This window comes from Zootermopsis nevadensis, unplaced genomic scaffold (assembly GCF_977971745.1).
Source record: "Zootermopsis nevadensis isolate Lab colony 2312 unplaced genomic scaffold, Znev_1.0 Znev_ptg000008l, whole genome shotgun sequence".
NCBI lineage: Eukaryota > Metazoa > Arthropoda > Insecta > Blattodea > Termopsidae > Zootermopsis > Zootermopsis nevadensis.
Window position 1 is genome coordinate 13,772,710 of NW_028259140.1, and position 27,011 is coordinate 13,799,720.

The 27,011-nt window shown below is 36.7% G+C and overlaps 2 protein-coding genes across 4 annotated transcripts in view; both read right to left on the minus strand.

Annotated features, from left to right (window-relative positions):
• bur (GMP synthase burgundy) overlaps positions 1–11,290 on the minus strand; it is a 33,112-nt gene extending 21,822 nt beyond the window's left edge. Inside the window, exons 1-2 of one of the 3 annotated variants that reach the window (XM_022062900.2) lie at positions 11,135–11,289; positions 7,355–7,494 (exon numbers count right to left, since the gene is read on the minus strand). Coding sequence is in view for 1 of the 3 variants with exons in the window: in XM_022062899.2 (XP_021918591.1) it covers positions 3,794–3,799 (6 nt within the window). In the remaining 2 variants the exon portion in view is untranslated. Of the gene's footprint in view, positions 1–3,793; positions 3,893–7,354; positions 7,495–11,134 lie in introns of those variants that run through there. The other 2 variants (XM_022062901.2, XM_022062899.2) reach the window with 2 other exon arrangements.
• Positions 11,291–14,058: 2,768 nt separating this feature from the next.
• Positions 14,059–25,652, minus strand: Rpt1 (26S proteasome regulatory subunit Rpt1). The gene is made up of 9 exons (XM_022062879.2): positions 25,466–25,652; positions 22,080–22,117; positions 21,118–21,291; positions 19,596–19,735; positions 18,666–18,834; positions 18,202–18,366; positions 16,649–16,840; positions 15,080–15,275; positions 14,059–14,272 (listed from the first exon to the last, which is right to left on the minus strand). The coding sequence occupies exons 1-9, from the start codon at positions 25,536–25,538 to the stop codon at positions 14,115–14,117; spliced, it is 1,305 nt and encodes a 434-aa protein (XP_021918571.1). The 5' UTR covers positions 25,539–25,652; the 3' UTR covers positions 14,059–14,114.
• Positions 25,653–27,011: the final 1,359 nt, after the last annotated feature.

The following is a 27,011-nucleotide window of genomic DNA, read 5'->3' on the forward strand; positions in this document are numbered from 1 at the left end:
ACAGAACTGCTACTGCAGGAGCAGTTGTGTATTTACTTTGATGCAAGCTCACTTTAACATAGTACTTCCAGAGAAAATAGTGTTGAAACATTAAGCGTCTAGTGGCACCCACAGTATGTAATGAAATTATTCAATGCTCTAAATCAGGGTGGTCCAACTTCTTTTCTTGCTTGGGCCAGAATAGTTTTCCTGTTGGACCTAAGGGCCAAGAAACCCCCACTGTCACAATTTTTGCATTGTCATTATCTTTAATGATACTTATTCAGAAATGACAAATTATCATTGCATATGCTGAAATATAAATTGTATTTAGATGTGCACAAACTACTACAGAGTTGTATATTATTATTATAGAGCATTCATATTATCTTCATATAAATTGTAGCAGAAGTTTGAACAATCTGTTCCATATTTATGTGACACGGGCTCACATTTTGTTCAATTTCTATTCTGCAATATAAGTAGTTGCCAAGAACTGATAATATTGATCTCAGTGTTTCGTACCTTTGTTAAGTGGATGATTTAATGACTCTGTTAAGATCTGTGACAATGTTTGGATCATTATAAGACTACTGTGTTGGGCATTGCCCATCGTTTGAGATATATTTGATTTACATGATGTTTTGGGTGTTAGCTGGTTTTCATCATACTGACATTTGATTGCTTTTTTTATGTTGGTGGCAATGGCCAGCACTGACCTGGGACCATTTAAATACTAGGCAAGTATTCTAAGGCCCAGAACTGATTGCTGTTAAATTGCTGCTACACATTCAGTTAGAAACTATTCTGCAGTAGAGGGAGGTACATGATCTGATATCAACAGTTGGATGCCTGACAAAATGTGTAACACAAGTAAAGTTGTAGGATTTGAGGTTTTCATGGCGGTGAGTCTGAAGATTGCTGTCTTCTGGGTTGTTGTGCCGTGTAGTCTGGTAGAAGTTTACTGACGTTTCAGAGGTCATTGCTGTCTCCATCATCAGGGCAATGACAATGCCCTGATGACAGAGGCAGCATGACCTCTGAAACGTTGGTGGGCATATACCAGACTACACGGCGGAACAATCCAGAAGACAGCAATCTTCGTAAGTAGAATTATAACAACAATCAGTTCTGCACAATCCGAGATGTTTAATGGTTAGTGATCCTGAGACCTATAATGTTTTGGTAACAAATGCCTAATGATGAATTTATTGGCTGAATGTCAGACATGGAGAAACCATGTGAGATTACATCACAAATATGAGCTAACTGCAGCAAGTTACCTGATATAAAAATTAAGAGTTATTACGGCTTTCCCATGCTTGTAACTAGTGCTAGTCTTTGTTTTAGGGGCATTATAACACCAGAAAGAGAAGCTGCTGGTACCAAAGAAGGAGATGCACATGAGTACACCTGATCAGAGGTTGGTTTACCATAAAATGGAGCAATGAAGCACCTATTTGACCATCCACCAATGTTACTGATGGGGGGAAACTCCTCTTCATTTACAGAAATATGGAATGTTGCATAAAAGTTCAATTTCATTTCAAGTCTGGTGCACACTAACACTTTGGGGCTTAATTGCTCCTTTAAGGACTTCTTTGCATCAGTAGCCATAACCTCAGTACAAACGACAAAAAGAGATTTAGACCTTCCCCTTTTCAACACAATGTGTAAACAGGTAGAGTATGTCATGCCTAACAATGGCTATGTATGTTGCCATAAGGTGTTGAAGGAAGGAGTCCCAAAAGCAGGCAATTTAGCATTGTAAAACCTTCTGAATCCACACCGGCCAACTTTGGCTTCAAACTAACTGATAGAATGCCTTTGAAGGACTTGACTTCAGTGCCACAATAAGTAGGACAAACAGCAGGTACTGATGCACTGTGTGCCAGAATGGTGCAAACTAAGGTACTTGACCCTTTGAAGGATAATTTCATGGCAGGAACTGATGGAGTAGATGAACTGGTAGTGATTTTTTTTCAAAATTATACATAAGATATTTGTTATCTTTATGTAGCTGTTTCACATATGAAGAAAGTTTCAAAACCATATGAGCAAGATTCTCAACAAAATGTGTGCTAGCTCCACGGAGCCATACAATCTCAAGCTGAATGCCAAGCAACTCTGAAAGAATAAGCTCCCTATCTGGAAAATATCTATCACAGGATGTTGCAAATTAGAAGCAGATTTCAAGTTTTGTCGTGATGAATATACAGCAATAGAAGCATGATTAGCCACAACACATAATACATATTTAAATACAGACAGACCATCCACCTTAAAAACAGAATACTCAATATCACTCATTTTAAGGCACAAAGGATTAAATTTTGAACCAAAGGGCCCACTTCATCTAAATTACCACAAAACAGTTTCATGCACACTGAACTGCAGTCCTTGCTGGCAGGCTGTGATAAAACAGCACCCTCACAGAGCACTGGCAGAACACGTCCATTCGCTACAAGCGCTAACAATATGATATAATGACAAGTATAATACTCTTATCAAGAAATAAGTAACATTCCTCTCTCACTTTCTGATATCCAAGTTTGTTCTTTTACTACCCTTACCACCGCTTTAGCAATTCTTAAAGGGAATTTCCTTGCATTGTTTCAGTGAAAGACCTTGTCATCCCCATGATCACCTGTTTTTTTGTATTTACTCTACACTCATATCCTATATTCCATTTTAAGATTATTCTCTGCCCAATCAACTGGCAAATTTCCACAATGCCTTCCAACCAAAACTGTGTACAAATTATTTATTTCCCCCATGGGCACTAATGTTTACCTTTAAATAATAAGTGTAGTTCCACATCAAGAATAAAATTCATACAACTCCACAATGTGTAATTGGCTCTTCTATTTCTATTTAATCTCTTTTAAATCAAAGAACACTCACTATTTCCAAATACCTTTGAACTCCATTCATCTCCCAAAGTCACAGATAAAGTTCTGTACCCATACATACCAATAAGTACAATTACATGAAATACCATATTTTAAAGTAAAAGTATGATATGATAACAAAAGAAACCAATCACATGCAACAACCTAAGCCACATCCAATACTATGACTCTCATGCTGATATAGAATAGATGAAAATAATAAGCTCCACTTGATGTAACACGGTCTGCAGGTTACTGACAAAAAAATCATGCATCATCAGCAATGTGGCGCATGTTAAAACACAGAACTGAAAATTAATAAGGCTATTATACTATTTCATGTATGTGATCATTCAAATAATTTCAGTTTAGGATAATTCTGCTCTGCTAAAGTTTTAAAAAAACTTGATGGAATATAAAAGCTTCATGTCCAATGTCTTCTTCATTCATTCTCACATCCATGTAGATAACACAGACTTTATACAATGCCCGAACATAGCATAACAAAAATATAATCTGATAACTATAAGACATAATGTGGACTGATAGCACTACGTGACTATTTACTTTATGCACATTACATCAAAAAATAAGATGGTGAAATTGCTTAAATAAATCACCCATGGATAATTAATGAAAGTGTATAAATACCATCACCAAGTGTAGGAATATAAATATACACATCATGTTGCAAAGACATTTCAAAAAAATGAAGCAGCCATGAGAAGCATCAATGGATGTCAGACACTTTTTCGTCAATAATTTTCCAGAGGGTTTTGAAGTAATAAACACAAATTAAAAAGAGAAAAACTAACAAAAAGTGCCAGAGCCCTTCAAAAGTACAGAAATTAAATGAATTGTGTACATTTAGGTGCAGTTGCTTTGTCACAGTTGCATTATCTACATACTTCCACGTCTCTCACCTGCATCACACATATAAGCAAATCTATTGCAACTGTGCTAGCCAGCTCCCTCAGTCATGACTGTCATGGCAGAGGTCTAAAATTAACTACATGGCAACTGACATAGTTTCAACACACTGAGAGGGGAGCAATGCTATTTTAAACACAAGTTCACATGCCAAAATCAGCTGATGAAATGAAACAGTGGTGACAATGGAAGCAGCACCACACAACAACATAACAGATATGTCTCTTACTGGCAGCATTCTTTACATGAAACTCACAGACCTTGAAAATAATTCATTTTGTCTACAATATTTTTTGATCTGGTACCTGTCTCCTTTAAAGTGATAATGTACAGCGCCATGGTTTCTTAGATGTCTCAGAAATCATCTTTTAAAACAAAAATAAAAAATGCCTACATTTTCTAAATTTCAACAAATTATGACAAAAATCTGGCAATGAGAAATAATATTCACAACAAGTTAGATATTATAGCTCCTACTCATTCTTGACCTCTGCACTAAATGGGGGGTGAGTGGTCAGCATCACACTCTGGCCACACTTTACCCCCCAGGAAAGGAGGTTGGGTGGGTCTCAAAACCAGTCTGGACACAGAGGCTAGAGGAAAAATCCTCTGCCCCCATTGGGAATCAAACCCCGGTCGTCCAGTTTTGTATTGTTGTGAAAAATGATTTCTTACAGCAAAACTGAACCTTTGATTCATAGATTAAAATAAGTACCAATTATGTCTAATCAAAATAAAGGGGTTAAATTAACAATTAACCCACTAACCATTCAATCAATTTATTCTTTATCATAATCATGAGGTTTACAGTCACTAAAACAAAATCCCACCCGGATATGATCTGATCTACTCTGTTAACCTGTTCTAAGCACATTTTAATATTATACCTCCATTTCCTGACCAAAGCTGGCAATGGAAGAAAACCACAAGACAGCCATTTCAGACAATCCTTACTTGACTACAGCCATATTTGTTTTTGCTTAGTTTGTGTAAAATGTGTTAAATGATTGTTGCAACATGTACACAGTTTAATTAATGACTAATTAATTGTTTGAAACCAATGGGCACATGTGGCCATCCTGCATGAGAAAAAATATAGTTCCCTGATATCAGAAAACACATCTTGTTGATGTAGTCAGTTCTTAAGCAGTCTGTATCACTGTGAGCAACTGTTCCACTTGATGAAGAATATAAAATTAAAAACTTGGATGCATCTTAATGATGGGGCATTTGAGGGGAATACCTCTATCTAATGAATACAACAGCTCTTTATCCCAAGGGAAAGTTAGTCACCTTGTAACCTCTATTTAGTGTTGAGGTTAAGACTATTCAGTTTTATTTCCATACTTCTATGCCTATGCTGCAGTGCTGAAGCACAGCAACTTTACATTAAATTTTCAGAAGAACTGGACATTGAAAGACTACTTGAGCAAAAGCAGTGTCACATGCCTCACTGATGACTGACTTAAATAAAACTAATAAACTGTCCTCATTTGCAGCTCACAACCTCTTAGGTAAATGTGAATTTTGCCCACAGTATGGAAAAATCTGAAACAATTGCTTCAATTAATTATTTTAGGGACAATGTAGAACCTACATTAATGAGTACAAATGAATACAAAATCAAAGCTGGACAAACAGGCCTTGGACTTATATGAATTCAAACTCCAATAAGAAATGTTATCTTCTTCATTTTACATACAGCAGAGTCTACAAGTAGGTAAAATTTTATATTGCCATCAAAATAGTTAAAATCTTCCCTACTGTAGAAACAATATCTTTAAGTCTAAGATACAACATTGCTTCATTAATTTCAACTGTAGTGTTCACAATGGTACTTAAATGAACCACACCTTACTACAGAGTACATTCTATTTTGACACGATATTTAAAATAAATATGTATTCTATAAAAGTGTAGTTATTAATCTGTGTGTTTGTAATAATCATGAAACTAATCTAGAAGTAGAATAGACCATAAATTACTACTTGACAGAACTGTCTACATAACTTTTTAGCCAGACATTACTTCCATGAAATTATTCACTACAACATATGTCAACCATGTAAGGTCATTCTCAGTGAGAAAGTATTAAATGTGCTGTAAAATATTTCTTATTAGGAACAACCTGTTATATAAGTATGTGTTCATACATTTAAATGTACAGTAACCAGCTGTGGATCCGGTTCATGGCTTTTACAATGTTAAGTTACATATACTTATGTCGCAAGGAAAACTGATGGCAATATGCAGGCTGTTAAAAGAAAGTTAAAGACGAATGTTTTAATCTTAAAACCTTGCATACTGCACAGAGTTATCTAAATATATTAAATCATGCATACAAACAAAACTGTTTACACTTGGAAAAGACACTTAGTGCCAAATGCATTTCGACCTCAATAGATCGAAACACGTTTTATATATTTACGTGTTTTACTTCTCTGCTGTTAACTTGGTTTCTTCACTAGTTAAAGAGTATGTACATCCTGTTGGAGTGCTAAGACTAACTTTGATAGCACTGCTGATTGAGTAAGTCGCAGAATATGTGGTGCAGCTGGATATTATGTACAATGCACAGGGTCCATGAGAATAAAGAAATATTTTTATGTTATTTGATTCTTCACTGACAGATAGTACACAACCTAGACACCAGAAATTATCATGCATAAATGTTACAAATCCTGTAAGTCTTCCAATTCAATCATGTGTTTCAGCACACTAAATCAGAGTTCTCTGTACAGTTACGAGACGCCAAATAAATTTTTGTGTTAAGTACACCTTTCTTAACCAGCATAAATGCATGGAACAACTGGGTTCCAAGTAGTTTCATCTGTTCCAAATAGACTTGATCACAGACCTCTTTCTTCTTCGTATTCACAAAATCAAAACTGAAGTTGTGTACACTGTATTGAACTCATTCATACAGCTGGTGGGATGTCATCATTTGGTCATTATATGGTCACAGCAAGCTGGCTTTTGTTCCAAGCCTCTTCAGAGTGCCACCAACCCCATCACGAGCAGCCTTCTCATGGGACGTCACTATGGAGTACCACTCTGCTGGCAATCCAGACTTCATTGTGGCATTTAATATTTAGACAGAAGCGATTCAAATGTGTTTACAACAGCCTTCATGCTGCTGAATTCTGTCTCATAACTTAGCACTCTCAGTAATATTTGTTGTAATAATTTAAAATACATTTTTTTTTCCAAAAACTATTCAATCTACATATAGTAATAACCCTAATGATATATGACTGTAAAAAAATTATTTTAAATATAAACCTGAAAAAAATTTGGTGCCTGCTAATAAATAATGTTGATGATACATTAGCTTTATCCATAACTTTGCTCCTGCACCTAAGCCATATATCTATCACAATCACAAATCTCAGTTGAATAAATACATTACTGTTCCCATTACAGTTAACCTATTTCAAGCTGTAGCCAGAGTTAACGCTTTAATAAAAGACAATGCCTGAGTTTTGTCAGAAGTGATGCTAAGGGATCCTAGGTGTGGAAGCCAGTACAGAGAAACATAGCAAGAATTAGCCCACCTGTGAAGAAGCCGTTTGATGGTAAGCTGAAGGTTGCTGCCACCCTGATGAAGGAAGCAGTTAACTTCTCTGAAACGTCAGTCAATATCTACCAGTCTATAAGTTGCAACATCCCAGAAGACAACCAACCATCTTCATCCCTGTCACCATGAGAACATGAAATCTCACTTACAAAGAAAACTTCCAAGGCATATTCTTACAAAATCTGTATTAAATTCATTTGTAGTTGTTTGAAACTTCATAAAATAGAAAATATTCCTTTATGAAATAGAATATGTTCAAAGACTAAAAACACAAACAGGCAGCAGGGTAACAGAACAAGTATCTGATTTTATTTACTTTAAAAGTAAAAAAAAATAATATTCATATTGGGACACAACAAAATAAGCTGTATAATTAAATACAATTTTGGTACCCAAATATCAAGTGATATACAATTATGGAATTAAAACATCGCAAAAAATGCACTTAATTATATTGGTGGAATTTGTATCTCAAACAAAAAGGAACACAGAAATTAGAAGCAGCACAAATTAATTTTTAGAGACAACCATATGTATCATTAGACAGACCACCAAAGTTCTGCAAGACAGAAGATACAAGGATACAAATGGAGAAACAATATGGAAGGAACGAAGACAGACTAAACTAACTAACTAACTAACTACCTGGCAGCACAACCCACAGGCCCAACACTGACAGCACCAAAGCCCGCCACCAGACTACACCTGAGAGAAATCCATCCATTTACCATCCTCACAGCCTACCTCCTACAATCCATCTTAATATTATCCTTCCATCTCCTTCTTGGTCTGCCCAGTGGTCATTTTCCAGAAGTATTCCACACCAACATTCTGTATGCACCCCTTGCCCCTATGTGTGCTATATGTCCATCCCATTGCAGCCTCCTAAATTTTACTATCCTCACTATGCTAGGTGACCTGTACAATTCACACAGCTCCTCGTTATGCAATATTCCAAATTCCCCACTCATTTCATCGCTCCTAGGTCCAAATATCCTCCTGAGCACCCTGTTCTCAAACACTTGTAATCTACATTCTTCCTTCAAGGTAAGAGATCATGTTTCACAACCATACAAGACAACCAGAAAAATTATTGGGTACTTGTTGGTTATTGGGACACAAAACGGGAGAGTCGAATATCTGGACTTCGGCCCGACATCATCTGGATTCATATTTAGCTGAGTTCATGTGGCGGTGTACAAATGATAATGGTGATATTTGTAAAACGATTCTAAAATCTATAAGCGAATTTTGGCCTCCGGAGACAGGTTGTAAGAACAATTAACATCTCATGCATATCCAAATAAAATATAATAATTTGTCATTTATTGAAATAAAATATAATAATTTTCAAGTATATGTCATTTATCCACACACATTAACCTAACCTAACATAACCTAACCTATTTTTAAAGAGATGTGTCCCGATAACCCACAAATACCGATTATTGTTTTCTATATCCTGATCTTCAGTGTTATAGATAGTAAACGAGATAACACTTTTTGAATTGAACATAAGCAAGGATTTTCCGAATGTATTCTACTCTTAATTTCATCATGGACCTCACTTCTATTTGTTATTGTTGTTCCCAAATACTTAAATTTTGAAACATTTTCAAATGATGCATTACTTGTAACTATGTTCTGCCATTGTTGCTGATGTTGATCTCATATCAGTCTTTAGTTTTGTCTACATTTACTTCTAGGCCTATTTCCTTGCTAGCCTGTAGGAGAGTTTATGCATTCTTGGTTATGGTAACCCCCCCCCCCCCCCCCAGCAAATTGACATCATCAGCATAGGCAAGTACCTGGTGCACACCATTCAATTTGAGCCCTTCCTGATGACATGATTAGAAAAAAATTGAAAAAACATTGGGAATAAAGCATCACCTGTTTTAGGCCACTGTGCACTGGGAATGGATCTGACATAAGGTTACTCATATGAACTCTACTAGATACTCCATCTAAACACATCTTAATTAATCAAACAAGTTTCTTTGGCATTCCAAACTCAATCAAAATGCCATCCAGTACCTCTCTTCTGAGGCTCATGCCTTCCTAAAGTCCACAAATACTTAGTGTACTGACCCATTGCACTCCCACTTTTTCTCCAATATTTGTCGAATGTACAATATCTGATCAATGGTTGACCTATTATGGCAGAATCCACATTGATCATCCACAACAGCTTCATTCATAAATAGTATTAACCGTGCCATAACAATATTCGATAAAATTTTGTATGATGTTGACAAATGAGAGACACTTTAGAAGTTACTGTACTCAGTTTTGTCAACTGTTTTATGGAAAGGGAGATAAATTGATTCTTTCAACTGCTGTGATAGAACTTTCTGGTTCCAAATCAAGACTTTAAGCTTATGTATCTCAGAGTGCAGCATCCTACCAACTGCATGGATTCATTCGGCTGGAATTGAATTAATACCTGGAGATTTATAACATCTTAATTTCCCAATGGCAACTTCAACTTCAATAAGACTCGGTTCCAGGTTAAAGGGCTCAGCTGTATGTACTTCAAGCTCTTTAAATTGATCAGCTAAGTGAACGTTTAGTAACCTACTAAAGTAATCTTTCCATCTGTCTACAATGCTGTGTGAGTCAGTGAGTAGATCCCCATTCCTGTCCTTCATCAAATGTGTCCTAGGTTTGTACCCCTTCTTAAATTCACTTATGCCTCTATACAACTCTCTGATGTTTTTATTTTTTCTGCTAGCTTCTAACTCCAATATTTAATCTTCTAGACACTCCCTCTTCTTATTCCTCAAAGTTCTGCTGGTTTCACGCCTTACACTTTTCATTCCAGCACAGGCCTGCAGCCATCACAATCTAACCTGCTTCCTCTGTCTTAGCAAGATAGAACATTCTTCATCAAGTCATGCTTTATTTTGCAACATTTTATGATACCTTACACTCTCCTCCTTTGAAATTTTCATGTTAGCATAGAGATAGACTATCTTACACAAATGAGCTTTCATTACCAACTGATAAGATGAGATTTGGTGACCAAAGTGATAGTAGAGAGACCACGACCATCCTGGGGTTTACAGCCATTAAGACTTAATGACCTAACCACAAACAGTTCATAGTGATGAGGGTGGCAACAGCAATGATTATAAATGGCAATTAGGTGAGGATTTGGGAAAACATGAATCTCTCCTAGCATTTTGTCTTGTAAGGATGAAAAACAATTTAAAATATTACATGATGAGAATTTAATGATTTATAAAGGTCAGTTTATTTTATACGATATTCAACTAGTTAACCGATTATAATAACTTTTAAATACTCCTTCAAAATGAAATTACGCATATATTACAGATTTTTAAATCAAAGTTTATGTTTGATAATGCACCAAATCGATAAGCCAAGTTCAAGTAATCTGTCACGCTGTTACATATCCGGTAATAAATAATTACAAATGAGCTTGCAGGCAACGAAGATTATGTATGATCAGGTCATACTTTTTTACAGCTTTACTTTTACTCCAATGGTGATTGTATTCCAAATACTAATACTTCTCTCAATTTCCACAAGACATCAAATTAACAAATAACAAAATATCAACTATTTCTTTGTTATAATAACAGATAAGCTTACAGTTCTTGCTAATGCTGATAATTGATATTAAAATCATTCGGGCCCAACCGCATTATGACAGACCTACTTTCACTAAGCGTCAGATAACAAAAGAGTATACGTGTTCCACTTGTACAAATTACTCCATAACGTGAGCACTTACCGAATATTAATATCTCACAATATATTCACTAAATTCTCTCAATTCCTAGGCAATCCACACGAAAAACATAAAATATGCACCAAACGACATGTATCCAAAGATGGCAGTGCTATCGTCGGCGTGTGTTCATTAATTTCTGTGAGAAATATAGTTAATACGCTAGGCGTATCACATGAGTTATGTTTTAAAGTGTGCAACACAGATTAACCATAGAAAGCGTCGTTGTCACCTGCGTCAAGAAGGCTATTGGCATAAATACACACACAGTTCAGATCACAAATAATAACAGCAAATAACATGAAATTACGAAATAGTACTTCCTAATAAAAGACTTTTAAGATAAATACTACTGCTGCCTTCCACCAGTACCACGGAAATTCTCCTGAATCAAAGGGAATGGAAGAGAATGAAATCTGGAGCGACTTGTATAGTACAGAGGCGATGAATCGAAAATTAACAAATGTCAACTACGAAGTGAAATATGCGTGTAGTCCACAAGATCTGCTAAAGAAAGTCCATTTCATTCTCAGATAAAAATTGTCGGTTGTGTCACAGCCCCCGTAATAGATACAGCATACTAAGATACAACTGGGTAACACAAAAGCTCGGAAAGTATATTCCGTATTGCAGTACACAATATCCAAATGCGTCCTTTGTAACATGTATTTATAGATATCAAACGTACTTTATTCGAAATTTCTCACCTCAATGTTTATCTCAAGACTTCCCACATTCATTCACTCCTGCAGGAAATTCCTTGAAAGGTCTAATATATAATTGGCTTGTCAAAGAATAACCCACTTTCTTTTTGGACCCCAAAGGTTCATCACTGTGTTCACAAAAGCTCGCCACTGAACTCTATCCCGAGCTAGCTGCATCCAGCTCGCTCCATCAATTCCTACTTCTCCTAGGTCTTTACCCTTCAGGCCTCTCAACCAGTACCTTGTTAACACCCCTCCCCATCCCCTTGCATGCCACACTTCTCACCCACCTCATCTTCCTTGATTTAATCACCCTCACATTATCAGGTTAGAACAGGTCATGAAGCTCATCATCATGCAATTTTCTCCACGATTCATCTCCCTTTTAGGTCCAAATACCTTCAACATTCTTGTTCTCGAAGACCGTCAATTGATGTTTCTCTCTCAACGTGAGAGACCAAGTTTTGCACCCATACAGCACAACTGGCAAAATTACACTTTTGTATATTTTAATCTTTAGTTTTTATATGTATATGAGACAAGAGGGCAAAAGATTTTGGACTGAATGATAGCAAACATTACCTGAATTTAATGTTCTTGATTTTGTCATGAATGTTATCCTGGCTCATTAGTGTCATCCCAAAGTACTTGAATTTTGTCACATTTTCAGACGATTCGATAGCTATCCTTAAATTCTGGTTGTCCTAAATTCTGATACTGATACATGATCATATACTTTGTCTTTTCTGCATTTATTTCTAAATCATCATCCCTACTAGACCTTAAGAGTGTTTCTGTATTCACTTTTATATTATTAATATCATCAGCATAGACCAAAAGCTGTGTCCCATACATTTCCAAACTGCCCTGATTTTCTTGGACTTTCCTGATGAAACATTCTAAAGCAAAATTGAAAAGCTGTGGCCATAGAGGCCATTCTGAACATATTTAATTAGCCTGACTAGCTTTGTAGGTAGACCAAATTCAAGCAAAATATTGTAAAGAGCTTCTCTTTTGAGTCACATGCTTTCTTGAAGTCTATAAATTTTCGAGTGGAGCCAGGGAAGCTCAGGCAGTACAGAGACTAGGCTACTGGCTGGATGACCAGAGTGCATTTCCCAGCAAGGCAGGATTTTCTCCTTGCCATGACATCCAGACTAGCTCCGGGGCCCAGCCTCCTATCCAATGCGTACTGGATCTCTTTCCTCGTGGGTAAATCAGCTGGGGCATGAAGCTGATCAAATACCTCCTAGTGTCAAGATTAAGAATGCATCAGTTATTTTATAGGTTACTAGCAATGACCAATAGCAAAACCAATTACCTGAAAACAGAAGCACATACAACTCACAATACACTTCTTTTAAAGATACCTCATATGTTGGAAAATGTCCAACGCAATTTTGACTTAAGTCAAGCAACCAAAAGCTTTCTGTGGCTCATATACTAAACTGCATAAGAATGATTATACTATGCCAGTGATAGGGTAAAGAGGATGATAATGGCCTGTGAAATAAAATTAATAAAACTTCTCAAACAAATTCCAAAGTTCCAGTCATGAGAAACATCTACAAACTCTATATGAGATCTGAAGTTCAGATGGCAGTGATGACATCAAAGTTAAGTCTTCTGGATTGTAATGTCATGTGGACTTGTAGGTAGTTCAGCCCAGAAGATGGAGGCAGTATGTTCCTGTATAAGTCCACATGGCATTACAAAGCAGATAATCAACATAAGCACACACTCTTGTAGTGACAGTACATCTCCCCACAGACGCAGAATTCATGGATACTTGGGGTGGAGTATCCTTTCAATGATGGGGTGTGACACTCCAGTAGAACCATATTCCACTACAAAGACTTCTCACCATTTTATTAATAACACAAATTTGATTATATGTAAATATGACAGATGTGTACCAATACCTATTTTTACCTCATATGTTTACCATCAAACTACATTAAGTTTGCTAAGAACATTTGGATATGGCATTTTCATTGGACAAACACAATTTGTAAACATTCAGATGCAAGAGTGGACCGGTGGGGGGGGGGGGGGGAGAGGGGGAGAGGGGGAGAGAGAGAGGGAGAGAGAGAGAGAGGTTGAAACATTCTACTCTGACTTTGACAGACCTGGTCTCGAGGTCAGTGTATCATGACCCAATGGAAACAGTGATGGCAACCAATCTCATCAGCTGATAGGATGCACAATAATCATCAAGACAAATTACATATCAACTGCAAATCTTTATTATCACTCTCTGATACTTAACTAGGAAATGCTCAGTTGTAGGTCATGTAGCGTGGGGTGGCTGAAAATTTGGCATAAGACTTGATCACTTTGTTCACAGCTTCCAGGAAATCCTTCTCTGTTGCAACCTTCCTTCGAGCTCGGATGGCAAACATGCCTGCTTCTGTGCAGACAGATCGTATTTCAGCCCCTGAGAACAACAGTTCATAAAAAATCAAAATAAATTTGCACCCTCAAAGTACTTCAATTTTCCCCTGTCATTCATCCTCCCACTGATCTATCACAAACCCTGGTGACAGAAATGATCATACATTGAAACATAATCAATGAATTTTCACTTCTTGTATACGTGGCTAGGTTTGTTGAGGAAGCTTAATTTTTAGTTGAATAACATAATTCAAATTCATACATCAATTTTTCACCCACTCTGTTCACTGTCCATCCACTTGAACAACATTCTTTGCTTTTATGTGTCACTGTAGTGGGGAAGTGAATGAGCCGGGATAGCTCAGTCAGTACAGTGACTAGCTATGGGCTGGACGACTCGGATTCGATCCCCAACGGGGGCAAGGATTTTTCATTTAGCCTCTGCGTCAAGACCGGCTCTGGGGCCCACCCAGCCTCCTATCCAATGGGTACCGGGGTCCTTTCCCAGGGGTAAAGCGCAGCCAGGGCGTGATGCTGAACACTCACCCCCATCTAGTGCTGAGGTCAAGAGTAGGAGCTATACCTTCACCCCCCCTCCCCTCCCAAAGACTTACGTGAGGTGTAGTTGACAGCTTTAATTTTTTACTGGGGAAGTGATATACAAGAGAAACCAAGAATCATCATAACACATTGGGATGCTACACTACCAACTTCAGAGAAATCAGATACAAAATGTAGGTATGATCTTTTCAAATCAACTACCTCTCATTACACGTTCTATATTAGCTTGATCACGGCCTGACACACACTCCCCACATTCACAAGGTGTACAGTGGTAAAAGCTCTTTACCTGTGCTGTTGGGGCAAAGCCTTGCCAGAAGCTCAAAGCGAATATCACGCTCAACACTCATGGAGCGAGCATGGATCTTGAAGATGTGGGTTCGACCTTCTAGGTCTGGCAGTCCAAATTCCACTTTCCTGTCAAGTCGTCCAGGCCTCATGAGGGCGGGGTCAAGCGTGTCTGGACGATTTGTAGCCATAAGCACCTGACATACAGAGCATTCAGCCAGAAGATTCAAACACTCATAGAAGGTCTTGTGATGTCTTAACATTCTCAATAACAGTTTGCTAAGTTTCAAACTGGCTGATTGACAAGTTATGAAACTGTAATACAGTGAAACATGTTTACATCAGAACTGAAAGGGATGGGAATTTCTTCCAATGTAGGCAGGTTTCCACTTAATACAGGCACTTACTACTAAGTTAAATACTTTTGCATCCATACACAGTACTGGCCTTATTCAAGATGTGTAAATAGATGGCATACAACTACAATACATTGTTTTAGTCCCAGAAATGCTATAAAATGTTCTGCATGTAATTCTTTTATGAAAAACATGACTCTCAGTATTCATATTTTACAAATTATGTCAATACTTCATAACATTACGATATGGTGAAAACACCTGCAGACCAGGACCTAGCGCATTCAACACAATCACAAATACAAGAATATCTTCATTCACCTATTATTACCTATTATCTATCATTATCTGATTTAAATCAATAAATCTTAGTAAAATTCTCCAATATCAAATTTCATGCAAATTCTGTTGAGTGGTTCTGAAGTTATTACATACACACAGACAAAATGACAACGCTGAAGACATATTTTTGCAACTTTTAGTTGTAAACACGCTTAAAAATCTGTAAAACGGAAGTCACAATACTCAGAATTATAACTGTGACAAATGTTCACATCACAAGTAAGCACTGATATATGAAGACCAATATTTTCAGCTAACTGAAACATGAGTTTAGAACATTAATGGCACAAGAATGTATGCCTTAAGTAACTAATTAATGAATTCATAAATCCTTAACAATGACAGTCTTAATTTCAATCCTTATGCTGCAATATTCCAGTTCCGCTAAATGTCCATGCAACATTCAACTTTCCTTCACATTGAACAATAATCTCCTTTTCTTGTGACATATGATATTACTCCACATGCTGTGAAACAGCATATTTGTTCATCTGCCTATTGCTGCCATCCAGTCTAAATAATTTGAAGTTCGAAGTCTTTCAGAGGGCTGCCATGCTGCTGCACACTTCAAGTTTTTAACACAACTTTTACACTTGTGATGAAGTTTCTGAATCTTAAGCAACTATAAGTTTGTATATAAAGTGTTTGTAAATACAATATTGGGTGTCTGATTAATGTGTTCACGTTTTGCCTTTAAATTAAATTCTTCTAGCAGAACAGTGGGAAAATAATGTGCAGCTTAAAAATTAACATATAAAAACTTTCACTTTTAAATAATGACTATTTTGTTTACTTATAAGGAGGTTCAGTTTACAAATATTATTGATGCAGAAATTATTTGCCAAATATGAAAAGGCTTGTCAGGCACATACCTTTATGTTTCCACGAGGGTCAAAGCCATCCAGCTGATTAATGAGTTCCAACATAGTTCTCTGTACCTCATTATCCCCACCAGCACCATCATCGAATCGTGCTCCTCCTATGGCATCTATTTCGTCAAAGAAAATTAGACAAGCTTTCTTACTGCGGGCCATTTCAAATAGCTCACGCACCATTCTCGCACCCTGCAAATATAAATGTACACAATAGTATTTCAGGGAATCCCTCCCAAAAATTCAGTTAACCTCCATTCTAGTTTCAGAAAATGCGTCTCCCTGAGATAGTGGCACTTGCAATGTTCAGGTTCTGGTTGAAAGACAAATTTATCATTCTATCTTTCCTTCAAAGGTGTTCTGCAAACAATCCAACAATTATAAATTTTGGTAGCTAATAATGTTTTGACACCCTTACCCTCATCACCCTGATGATGGAGGCAGCAAACCTCTGAAACATTGGTAAATTTTTAAAAGACTACATGGTGCAACAATCCAGAAGACAGACATCTTCAGTGTCACTGCCATGAAAACCTCAAATCCCACATCCTCGTACATGTTAACACATCTGTCTACTATGAACTTTCTATTTTCAAAGGCCAACTAGTTGGAGAATTTATCAGATTAGCAAACTTGATTCACTTGGACTGTGTTTAAAAATTCTACTTCATTACTTACTATTAAGTAACTGGAGGCTCAAACTAAATTATTCTGAACCTGGACAGGAGTTAATTAGAGATGATCAAGGTCTTGATAATATGCAATGGGGATGACCAACCCTACTGAATATTTCAAGACAAATATAACACACCTTCTTATTGAATTCAGTTGCATACTTATTGCCTTTTCAAATGTCAACCTTTATTCAAGATTAGTCCTTTATTAGAGCTTTGTCCAAACCAGCATTTCTTAATCAGGAGAAAACAAGATGTGGCTTAGGATTCCAAAGTTGAATTTATTTTCTTGAAGCTGCATTGCTGCACGTTTGAAGCTTTCATCATCACATATTTTTAACTTCCACACTGTAGTAGAAAGCGTGATGGAAAACAAAACCTTCAACTGTATTGTACTTGGAATACATTGTGTTCAATCAAAATGTATGAGATGACATGGGGGTCCATGGTACCAGAAAGGCTGAGGAACATGGTCTACACTACATATCTAACCTCAGTCAGAAAGTAACACATTGTAACAGAACAAAAATTTATTTTCTTAATATATACTTTACTCTTTCAACATGCAGTTTCCTCCTCTTTTGCTAGATGGTGCATTCAGATGCCTTTTAAAAACCCATAAACATATACAGATCATTTTCTATTAAATTTTTATCATTAAATACCACAAACTGGGAGGGTACTGTTAAAATGGCTGAGGTTAGAGGTAAGCCAGCAGCTGAGTTGCTGACAGAGGAAGCAAAGTTGTATTTTGTAAACACAATAAATAAAATTCTTTCCATTTCTATGCATTGTAAAAATCTGATGATTATCACAGCATTTGACACAAGCAAATACTGTCATATTGTGCATAAATGAGTCCATGGGTTTATTTCTTACCTCCCCAACATATTTCTGTACCAGCTCCGAGCCAATGACACGAATAAAGCAGGCATCTGTCCTATTTGCAACAGCCCTAGCACACAGCGTCTTGCCTGTTCCAGGAGGTCCAAACAGCAGAACCCCTTTCGGTGGCTCAATGCCAAGGTTGACAAACTTCTCTGGCTGCAATGGTTAAACAAATTCAGAGAACAATTCTAACTAGGCTCAAATGGTAATTTTTTACCTTGCAAGATATTTCTGAATGCTTAATATACAGTCTTTCAGAAAAATGTTTTAAACCACCACTGCAGCTAATATCATTGCCTAGAGAAAAAAATCTGTCCTTAATCAACTATTAAGTACATGCCACATAAGAATGGTGTTCCTTTAACAGCATTACCAAGTGAATGGATGGGAGACAATTTGAAATAAACCATCTTTGAAAAATTCATACTATGTGCATGAAACTTCATTCAACTCACATGGAGCAAAGGAGTTTCTACCACTTCACGCAGCTTCTCAATTTGCTCCTTGCAGCCGCCGACATCGCTGTAAGTCACATCTGGTTTCTCCTCAACCTGCATCATGGTGACCGTGGGGTCAATCTTGGGGGGCAGAGGGATGTGAATCTGGTACTTGTTACGATCCACACTGTAACATGTCAGCCACTGACCTTATTCTACCAATAATACTCTACACAGACATCTTTGGATGAATGAGTAAGAGTCGCAAGTCATTCCTGCTTTTTTTATTAGTACTGCAGATAAAAATCCTCTCATTTACAATAGCTCTGCATCTCAGATTTTACCACTATCCGCACTTGAATAAACACCACACATTCTGATCCTTAGCCATGTAAATCCAGTTTTGTTCAGAGAGATGAATCTGAAATTCTGTCATTGAGTAACTCATTTATGCTTTGTACAGATAAACATACTTCCAAGCCCAGACCATTCATTTTGATCTCATTATGTAATACAGCACAGTACAAGAAAATTAAGCAGTTCTTAATGCAAAGGAGCTGGAAATTTTTGAGGGGTACCCAGTTCTAATACATTTATTATTTAATTCTGATAAAAAGAGCATCAGTTTAACACAAGAGTAACACGTTGAGATGAGTATATATACTGCATTCACTTTTTTTCGCAGAGATATACTCACTTAGAACAGTCCTCACTTCTAATAATAATGCAAATCAATTGTTTTTAATTTTATAAGCAGTAATTATTCTGGATAAACTATAGATATTTTACTAGAATTTAAATTGCAAATAATGAACTTTTAAATGCTGTGATCCCAAAAATAGAGTGTATTTTACCACTTGTCATTACATCTTGCAATGGGAATGAACGGCTACAATGATGTTTCACTTCATTAAAATGGTTCTTTGAAGGCTAAACTCAAGGACTCACCCCACACGCATGCCTTCTTCAATGTCAGTTGGTGCCACTGAATCTGCCAAGTCCACAACAAATTTTGCAAACTGTTTCACATTGATAATGTATTTCGGATCGTCAGAGTCAGCATTGATAATTTTTGTACATCTTGCCACCTGGAAACATTAAAAGTGATGAAGATGTTTACTCAAGCTTCACAACTTCCAAATTTGGCTACTTGGGCAACAACAGAGCCCTTGACACTAGTAATGAAGGTAATAGAACACAAAGTAACAAAGAATAATATTTGATCTAGGACTGCTTAGCACATAACAGTAGCAACAGAGAGCAAACAATGCAAAAACACAAGTGTACATTGTCAATATAAGATTTCATAAACTCCTACCTACTGTTTATTCACAAAATAAACTGGGGCAAATTTAAATGAAATATACATACTTTCAGATATTTTCACTCACACGCACAAACACATTTTATTTTTCTTTCTTCTTTGCTGATTCTTTTATCACAAAATGGTGTTGAGAAAACAGCCCAGTTTCAGAGGACCTAAGAGAAAAGACTGAAGTTTTCTGTCTTCTGGGTTGTTGTGCTGTGTAGTCTGGTCGATGTTTACCAACTTATGACCTCAGAAACGTTGGTAAACATCGACCAGACTACACAGCGCAACAACCCAGAAGACAGAAATCTTCATACTCATCGCCCTGATGACAGAGGCAGTACGACCTCTGAAACGTTGGTAAACATCAACCAGACTACACAGCGCAACAACCCAGAAGACAGAAATCTTCATACTCATCGCCCTGATGACGGAGGCAGTATGACCTCTGAAACGTTGGTTAACATCTACCAGACTACACAGCGCAACAACACAGAAGACAGAAATCTTCATACTCATCGCCCTGATGACGGAGACAGTATGACCTCTGAAACGTTGGTAAACATCGACCAGACTACACAGCGCAACAACCCAGAAGACAGAAATCTTCACTGCTGTGAAAACCAAAAATCCTACAAGAGAAAAGACTGATGTGTGATCAACAGACAGACCACTAGATATCAGTAATCTGACCACAATACATGAATAGAAAATTACTGACAGCGCCTTCAGACAAACAAGAAACTTAGGACAATCAGCCTATTAGAAGACCAACAACAGGATGAAGTAAAGAAGTGAAAGGGAACAAAAACAGTCCAATGTCAATGTCAAGAGGAGAAGTTGGTGGAAGACATGACAAAAGGAAACAGTTCTGAGGTAGTAACCAACAAAAGTTGTTGTTCATGAATGAAGGGCATCTATTTTGAATAATAATATCACATTACAGATATGATTCAAGGTTCCGTGTCCTGCATATTTACAATTACTGCAGATGGTGTTCAATCTGGAATAAGGCTCTCTGGGGAAGTGTGATGCAAATGGTTATTATACTGCAGTTTCTTTCATTTGCCCACAGAATGTAAAACTGTATGCTCAATGGAACTTATTTTGTTCACGCTTATCATCCTGAACTGACACCAATAGTACAACCTTTAAACTCACCTGCAGTGGCTGTTCATTCTGCAATGTTTGCTTGTCGGCAGCCAAGTCCCACAGAGCAGGTGCAGCTAGGCCAGTGTCAGACTCCTTGATGCCTGTCAGCTCATTGACTCGCTTCGTCACTGTCTGGATGTCATCCTCGACCCCCTTGATGCTCTTTGTATACTGACCTTGGCCCTAGTAGCACAAACAAGTAGGCACTAACTATTTTGCAGTTTTAGCCAATCTCCAGAGCAATGGATTAAAAATCCATATTCATGTTAATGTGCCAGTCATAATCAACCAAACATCACATTTAATGGGACACAGCTGCTTATGCACACATATCACTGACCAATAGCCACTTATGTCAGAGAACATACCATGTGCAGAGGCTTGTGGGCATTCTCATACCAGAACAAATTTCCAATAGTCATATAAAATCACAAAGACCATGTTAATTTTTGTTAAATACCAACCAAAACAGGAGTCTGTGTTGAGATATATACTTATGATCATATTCAGAGAGACTAAAAAACTTTTGTATACAATTTTAATATAAAAACACAAAATGATACTGGGTGTTAGCCAGACTCTGTATCTACAAATATGCTAATATCAGTCTGCTGAATGTCATGTGGACTTGTAGTGCTTTCATGATGAGGTACTCAGGTATATACAGGAAAAGTAACCAAGCTACAGGTTTCTTTTTCACACTGATGCAATTTATCAACAGGAGCAAGAATTTTAAATGGCATGCCCGTCACCTCATGACATTGATTTCATTCAATAAATATGATAAGCAACAAATGGAATGGCAATTGTTACAGAAACCAATATGAATAAAATAGTTTCAAACCCCATATTTGGCTTCAGACTCACTCAAAACCGGGTTGCGTCTGAGACTACCAGCCTACAGCAAATTCTGAACCTACTGAAGTCCTCAATGAGGTGACTTGCTGATAATCACACTGAGAAGAACTTACATAAGTCTTCAGAAGGGCGATGTCTCCCTCATCAAGAGCTGCAAAACACAGCAAAACAGAAGTCAGTATTATCCCCTACTCTTTAATAATGTATTCTATTGGTTAATTCAATCACATTGCTCAACATTAAATTTTTATCTTTTGTCAGTAAACAATTTAAAGCAGTGTTGAAAGAATTTTTCTAACACCTTCTCCTCTTTTGATGAACTTATAATAAAAACAAAATATGCATAACCTTACAATTACATAGGAATATACTTGTTTAAAAGAAATATGGGCACATGTTACTTGCATAAAGGCTGAAGAAATACTGCTCAGATAAATAAAGTGCATGTACATGCCAGTTCACACACATCTAAACTTGAATCAGCATCTAAGCCAGCGCTGCCTAAATTACCTTAGTGTATGTAAGCGAGCTCTTTACCTAAGTAGCAGGTCCAGTAATAACCCACTATTGAAGCAACACTATAGAAAATATTGCAAAATTTTATCTCAAGTCATTAAAGAAGCTAAACGCATGCATTACAATAAATTGATAGTAGAGTCTGAAAATAAAGTAAAAACTGTTTGGAAAATTGTAAAAAAGGAAACTGGCAAACAATCTACAGACATTGAAAGCCCACCATTAATGATAAATAGTAACAGAGTAAATGATCCTAAACTTATAGCTAACTATTTTAATACCTACTTTTTAACGATTGTAGAAAGAATGAACAGCAGTGATACCATAACTCCAAAAACCGAAGATGCCTTGAAGTTCTTGGCTAAGGCAATTCCTAATTCATTTCCAAATATTAATCTTATTCCTACCACACCAAATGAAATTAAAAGTATAATAACTTCTTTCAAGTCAAAAAATTCATGTGGCTATGATGGAATTTCATCTAAAGTACTTAAATCTTGTGTAGATTATATAAGTATTCCATTAAGTTATCTCTGTAATCATTCAATGGCTGTAGGAATGTTTCCTGAAAGACTTAAATATTCAAAAGTAAAACCACTATATAAAAAGGGTGAAAAATCCTGCATCTCTAACTACAGACCTATTTCACTGCTGACAACATTTTCTAAAATTTTTGAGAAAGTTATGTGCAAGAGAGTAAATAATTTCTTAAACTCAAACAACATCCTTGTCGAGGAGCAATTTGGATTTAGAAAAAATCTCTCAACATAAAAGGCTCTATTTAGTTTCACAAATGAAATGCATGTGGGTGGAATATCTTGTGACCTAGCCAAGGCATTTGATTGTGTAAACCATGAAATATTACTAATGAAACTGAAATTTTATGGGATTCGAGGTATAGCAGGACAATGGTTTAAATCCTACCTAAATAATTGAAGGCAGAAAGTAGAAATTGAAAGCCCCCATACCAATCATAATACCTATTCAGAGTGGGGTATCGTAAATCACGGAGTGCCACAAGATTCAGTTCTTGGGCCCTTACTTTTCCTCATATATATAAATGACTTGCCGGCAACTGTGAACTCTATATCCAAACCCATTCTTTTTGCTGATGATACAAGTATCATTATTGCACACCAAGAATTGATCTATCTTGAAAATATCATGAATGATGTCTTTGCCAACATAAACAAATGGTTTAGAGCTAACAAACTGGCACTAAATTTTGAAAAAACAAACTTCATAAAATTTGTTACTAAGCACAAGACATAGCCTAGATTAAATATAGGTTTTGAAGAAAAATTAATTGTGGAAGTTGAAACAAACAAATTCCTTGGCTTACAAGTCGACAGTACCTTAAATTGGAAGAAACACATTGAGTATATTATTCCCAAATTAAGCTCTGCATGCTTTGCCATGAGAACAGTCGTACCAGTCATGACAATAGATACTTTAAAGCTAGTTTACTTTGCTTACTTTCACTCTGTATTGTCATATGGATTAATCTTTTGGGGAAATTCAACAGACAGTAATAAAGTTTTTTACATGCAAAAGAAAATAATTAGAATAATGGCCGGTGTCAAAAGCAGGATATCTTGTAGAAAATTATTTCGTAAATTTAATATACTTCCACTTGCAAGTGAATTTATACTCTGCTTGCTATCATTTGTGGTGGAAAACATGGATAAATTTAAAAGAAATACAGATGTACATAATTTAAATACAAGACGTAAACATGATCTATATGTGCCAAATGCTAACTTTACTAAATATCAGAAAGGAGTGTACTATACAGGTATCAAGTTGTTTAATAATCTTCCACCAACAATTAAAAGTCTAAATTATGATATAAAGGTATTCAAGCCTGCATTGAAAGATTACCTCTTTACTCACTCCTTCTATTCTGTAGATGATTTCATCTCTGCTGAAAATGTTTAAGCTTTATATCCATAATCTACGTATATGTAAAGCAAGTTTTGTATTTATATCTAAAATTCTGAGGTTTATGTATATTAATTTGTAAAATTATTTTTCATACTTGTATTGCAGAATTTGAAATTTATGTACATTGATATGTGAAATACGTTCTTGTACTTGTGTTGAAAGTTGTGAAATGTATGTATATTGTATGAAATGACATGTTCTACATCCTTTGGTTGAGTCCTAAAAAGGATCTATGGAATGTAAATAAACTCTACTCTCTACTCTACTCTACTCTATTGCACATTATAATTTGTAACTCCTCAAATTGAAACTTGGAGCATTGCTAGGAAATTAAATGGCACAGAAAATATATTTATGAAAAGAATTATGGTTCAAATTTTTATCAATTCAAGGACAAAGGGCAATTTTGACGACTCTGACACTGCTCCACATTAAACCTCAGCATGTGTCATTGGAAGTGACACTTCATTAGCTTTCAAACAAAACCAAAATGGCTCTCTAGTTCAATTAGAGCCACAGTAACATTTATAAACTGCATCATGCCAACAAACACATTTATTTTCAATTTCAAATGCCTATTAAAAAAACTATGAGTAGAATGATTTTTTTGCATATTTATTTGCAGACAAAGGTATATAATTTCACCAGATTTCACTTAAATCCTTGAGGAAAAGGTTGAAAATTCCACTTCTACATGGACTCGGCACAGAATGGCCCAATAAATGTTTTGAAACAAGAGTAGACAATATAACTGGTAGAAATTATTAAACGGTGTAATTGGGTCTGTAATCAAGTCTGCTAGTATGTATTTTGTTCTTGAGACAGGTTCTGTACATGTACTGTATTTTCTGACTTGTTCCATGTCCTATTAACCACAGTTACGGAAAGAATCTATGTAGAAAGGTATATAACGAGTATGCTGAGATGACAAGCAAACCACTATAGCATTACCATTGTGGCCAGTAGTCACAATGACAATACTAATCCGTCACACGAAAGTTCATTGTACAGGTTAGAATTGTGTAGATACGTTACTTACATTTAATTTCTTTTTCTTCCTCTTTATCATCCTTTTTCACCTTCCTCATTTCATCTCCTAAAAAGTCAGGCATTTTGACTGTTTTACTATTAAACAACGAAAGTCTAATTGAAATTAGGAACCTGACAAGCAACTTTTCAGAACATTCAACAGGACAGCCAAACACAGACGATTAGATACTACCAACTCTCGTCAAGGAAATTAAATGTTAACAGGATCCCAGTGCAAAATGTCTCCAAGATGCTGAAATAATTTCTAGCTGTATAATCTTCACATCGAAACCAGACAATTAGAGACATTTATATTAAACGACAAACGCATCTCTAGTTTGTTAATATACTGTTCTTATAAATTGTTTCAGAAGTTCATAATAAATGGCAAAGATATTTTTAATTCGTTAGTATACTTCTATAAGATGATCACTTGGATTTATGATTTATGACTAGTCAAATACCCAATGTCGAATTTAAGTAAAAGCAAAATAATCTGTTCTTAAATGTAAACATTCCAGGAAATGGTGATTTATCTTTAAACATGAGCCGGGGTAGTTCAGTCAGTATAGTGACTAGCTACGGGCTGGACGACTGTGGTTCGATCACATACAGGGGCAGAGGATTTTTCCTCTAGCCTCTGCGTCCAGACCGGTTCTAGGGCCCACCCAGCTTCCTATCCAATGGATACAGGGATCCTTTCCCGGGGCGTCATGCTGACCACTCACCCTAATCTAGTGCCGAGGTCAAGAATGAGTAGCAGCTATAACTCTCTCTCCCTACCCCTAGCGACCTATAAGGTGTAAATTTTTAAACACACGTAATATTTTGGCAACATATTAAAACTAAGGTGAGCTGGCAATGAATGTGTTCGACGCGGAGATCTAGAGGTGAGCCTCAAGATCCCCACATTTTCATATACGAGGCTTGTCTACAAAGTAAGTTTCCCTGGGGCCGTTTACAGAAACAAAACACAATTTCATGGAAATATTTATTGCAACAGATACAGCAAGTGTCCAGCTATTTTTCAACATATTCGCCACCGGAATTGAGACATTTGTCATACCGTGGGACCAACTTTTGAATACCTGTGTCGTAGAAGTCTGCCGCCTGGGATTGGAACCACTGTGTGACAACCATCTCCGCCTCTCTGTCATTCTCAAAACGCTGACGCTGACCGGACAGGAATTTCTTGAGGTGTAGGAAAAGATGGAAATCACTGGGAGCGAGGTCCGGGCTGTAGGGTGAATGATTAAACACCTCCCAGCTGAACTCCTGCAGGAGACTTGCTGTCCGTCGATCCGTGTGCGGCCTAGCGTTATCACTGACCGAACTACACAGTCGGCGGGAGCTGGAATAAGAATCTCCATCTTCAACAGCTGCAACAATGCTACTGTGAGAACGCGGGAAGTGCCGTTAGTGCATGCGCCATGCTACGTCATTGCTCTATCACGTACGCACAGTCGCTTCGCGCAATATAAGGTTTGCTAGCTGTGGGACGAGTTGGAAACTTACTTTTGGGACGCGCCTCGTATTAATGTTCAGCTCACCTTGAT

Bases quoted from the DNA above. Each gene is read 5' to 3' on its own strand.
- Rpt1 (XM_022062879.2), bottom strand. From the start codon at position 25,538: ATGCCTGACTTTTTAGGAGATGAAATGAGGAAGGTGAAAAAGGATGAT. The intron at 22,118-25,465 runs GTAAGTAACGTA...TGTGTTTTGCAG, and splicing joins GGAAGAAAAAGAAATTAAAT to CTCTTGATGAGGGAGACATC. The intron at 14,273-15,079 runs GTAAAGAGCTTT...TGTTGTTCTCAG, and splicing joins GCTTTGCCCCAACAGCACAG to GGGCTGAAATACGATCTGTC.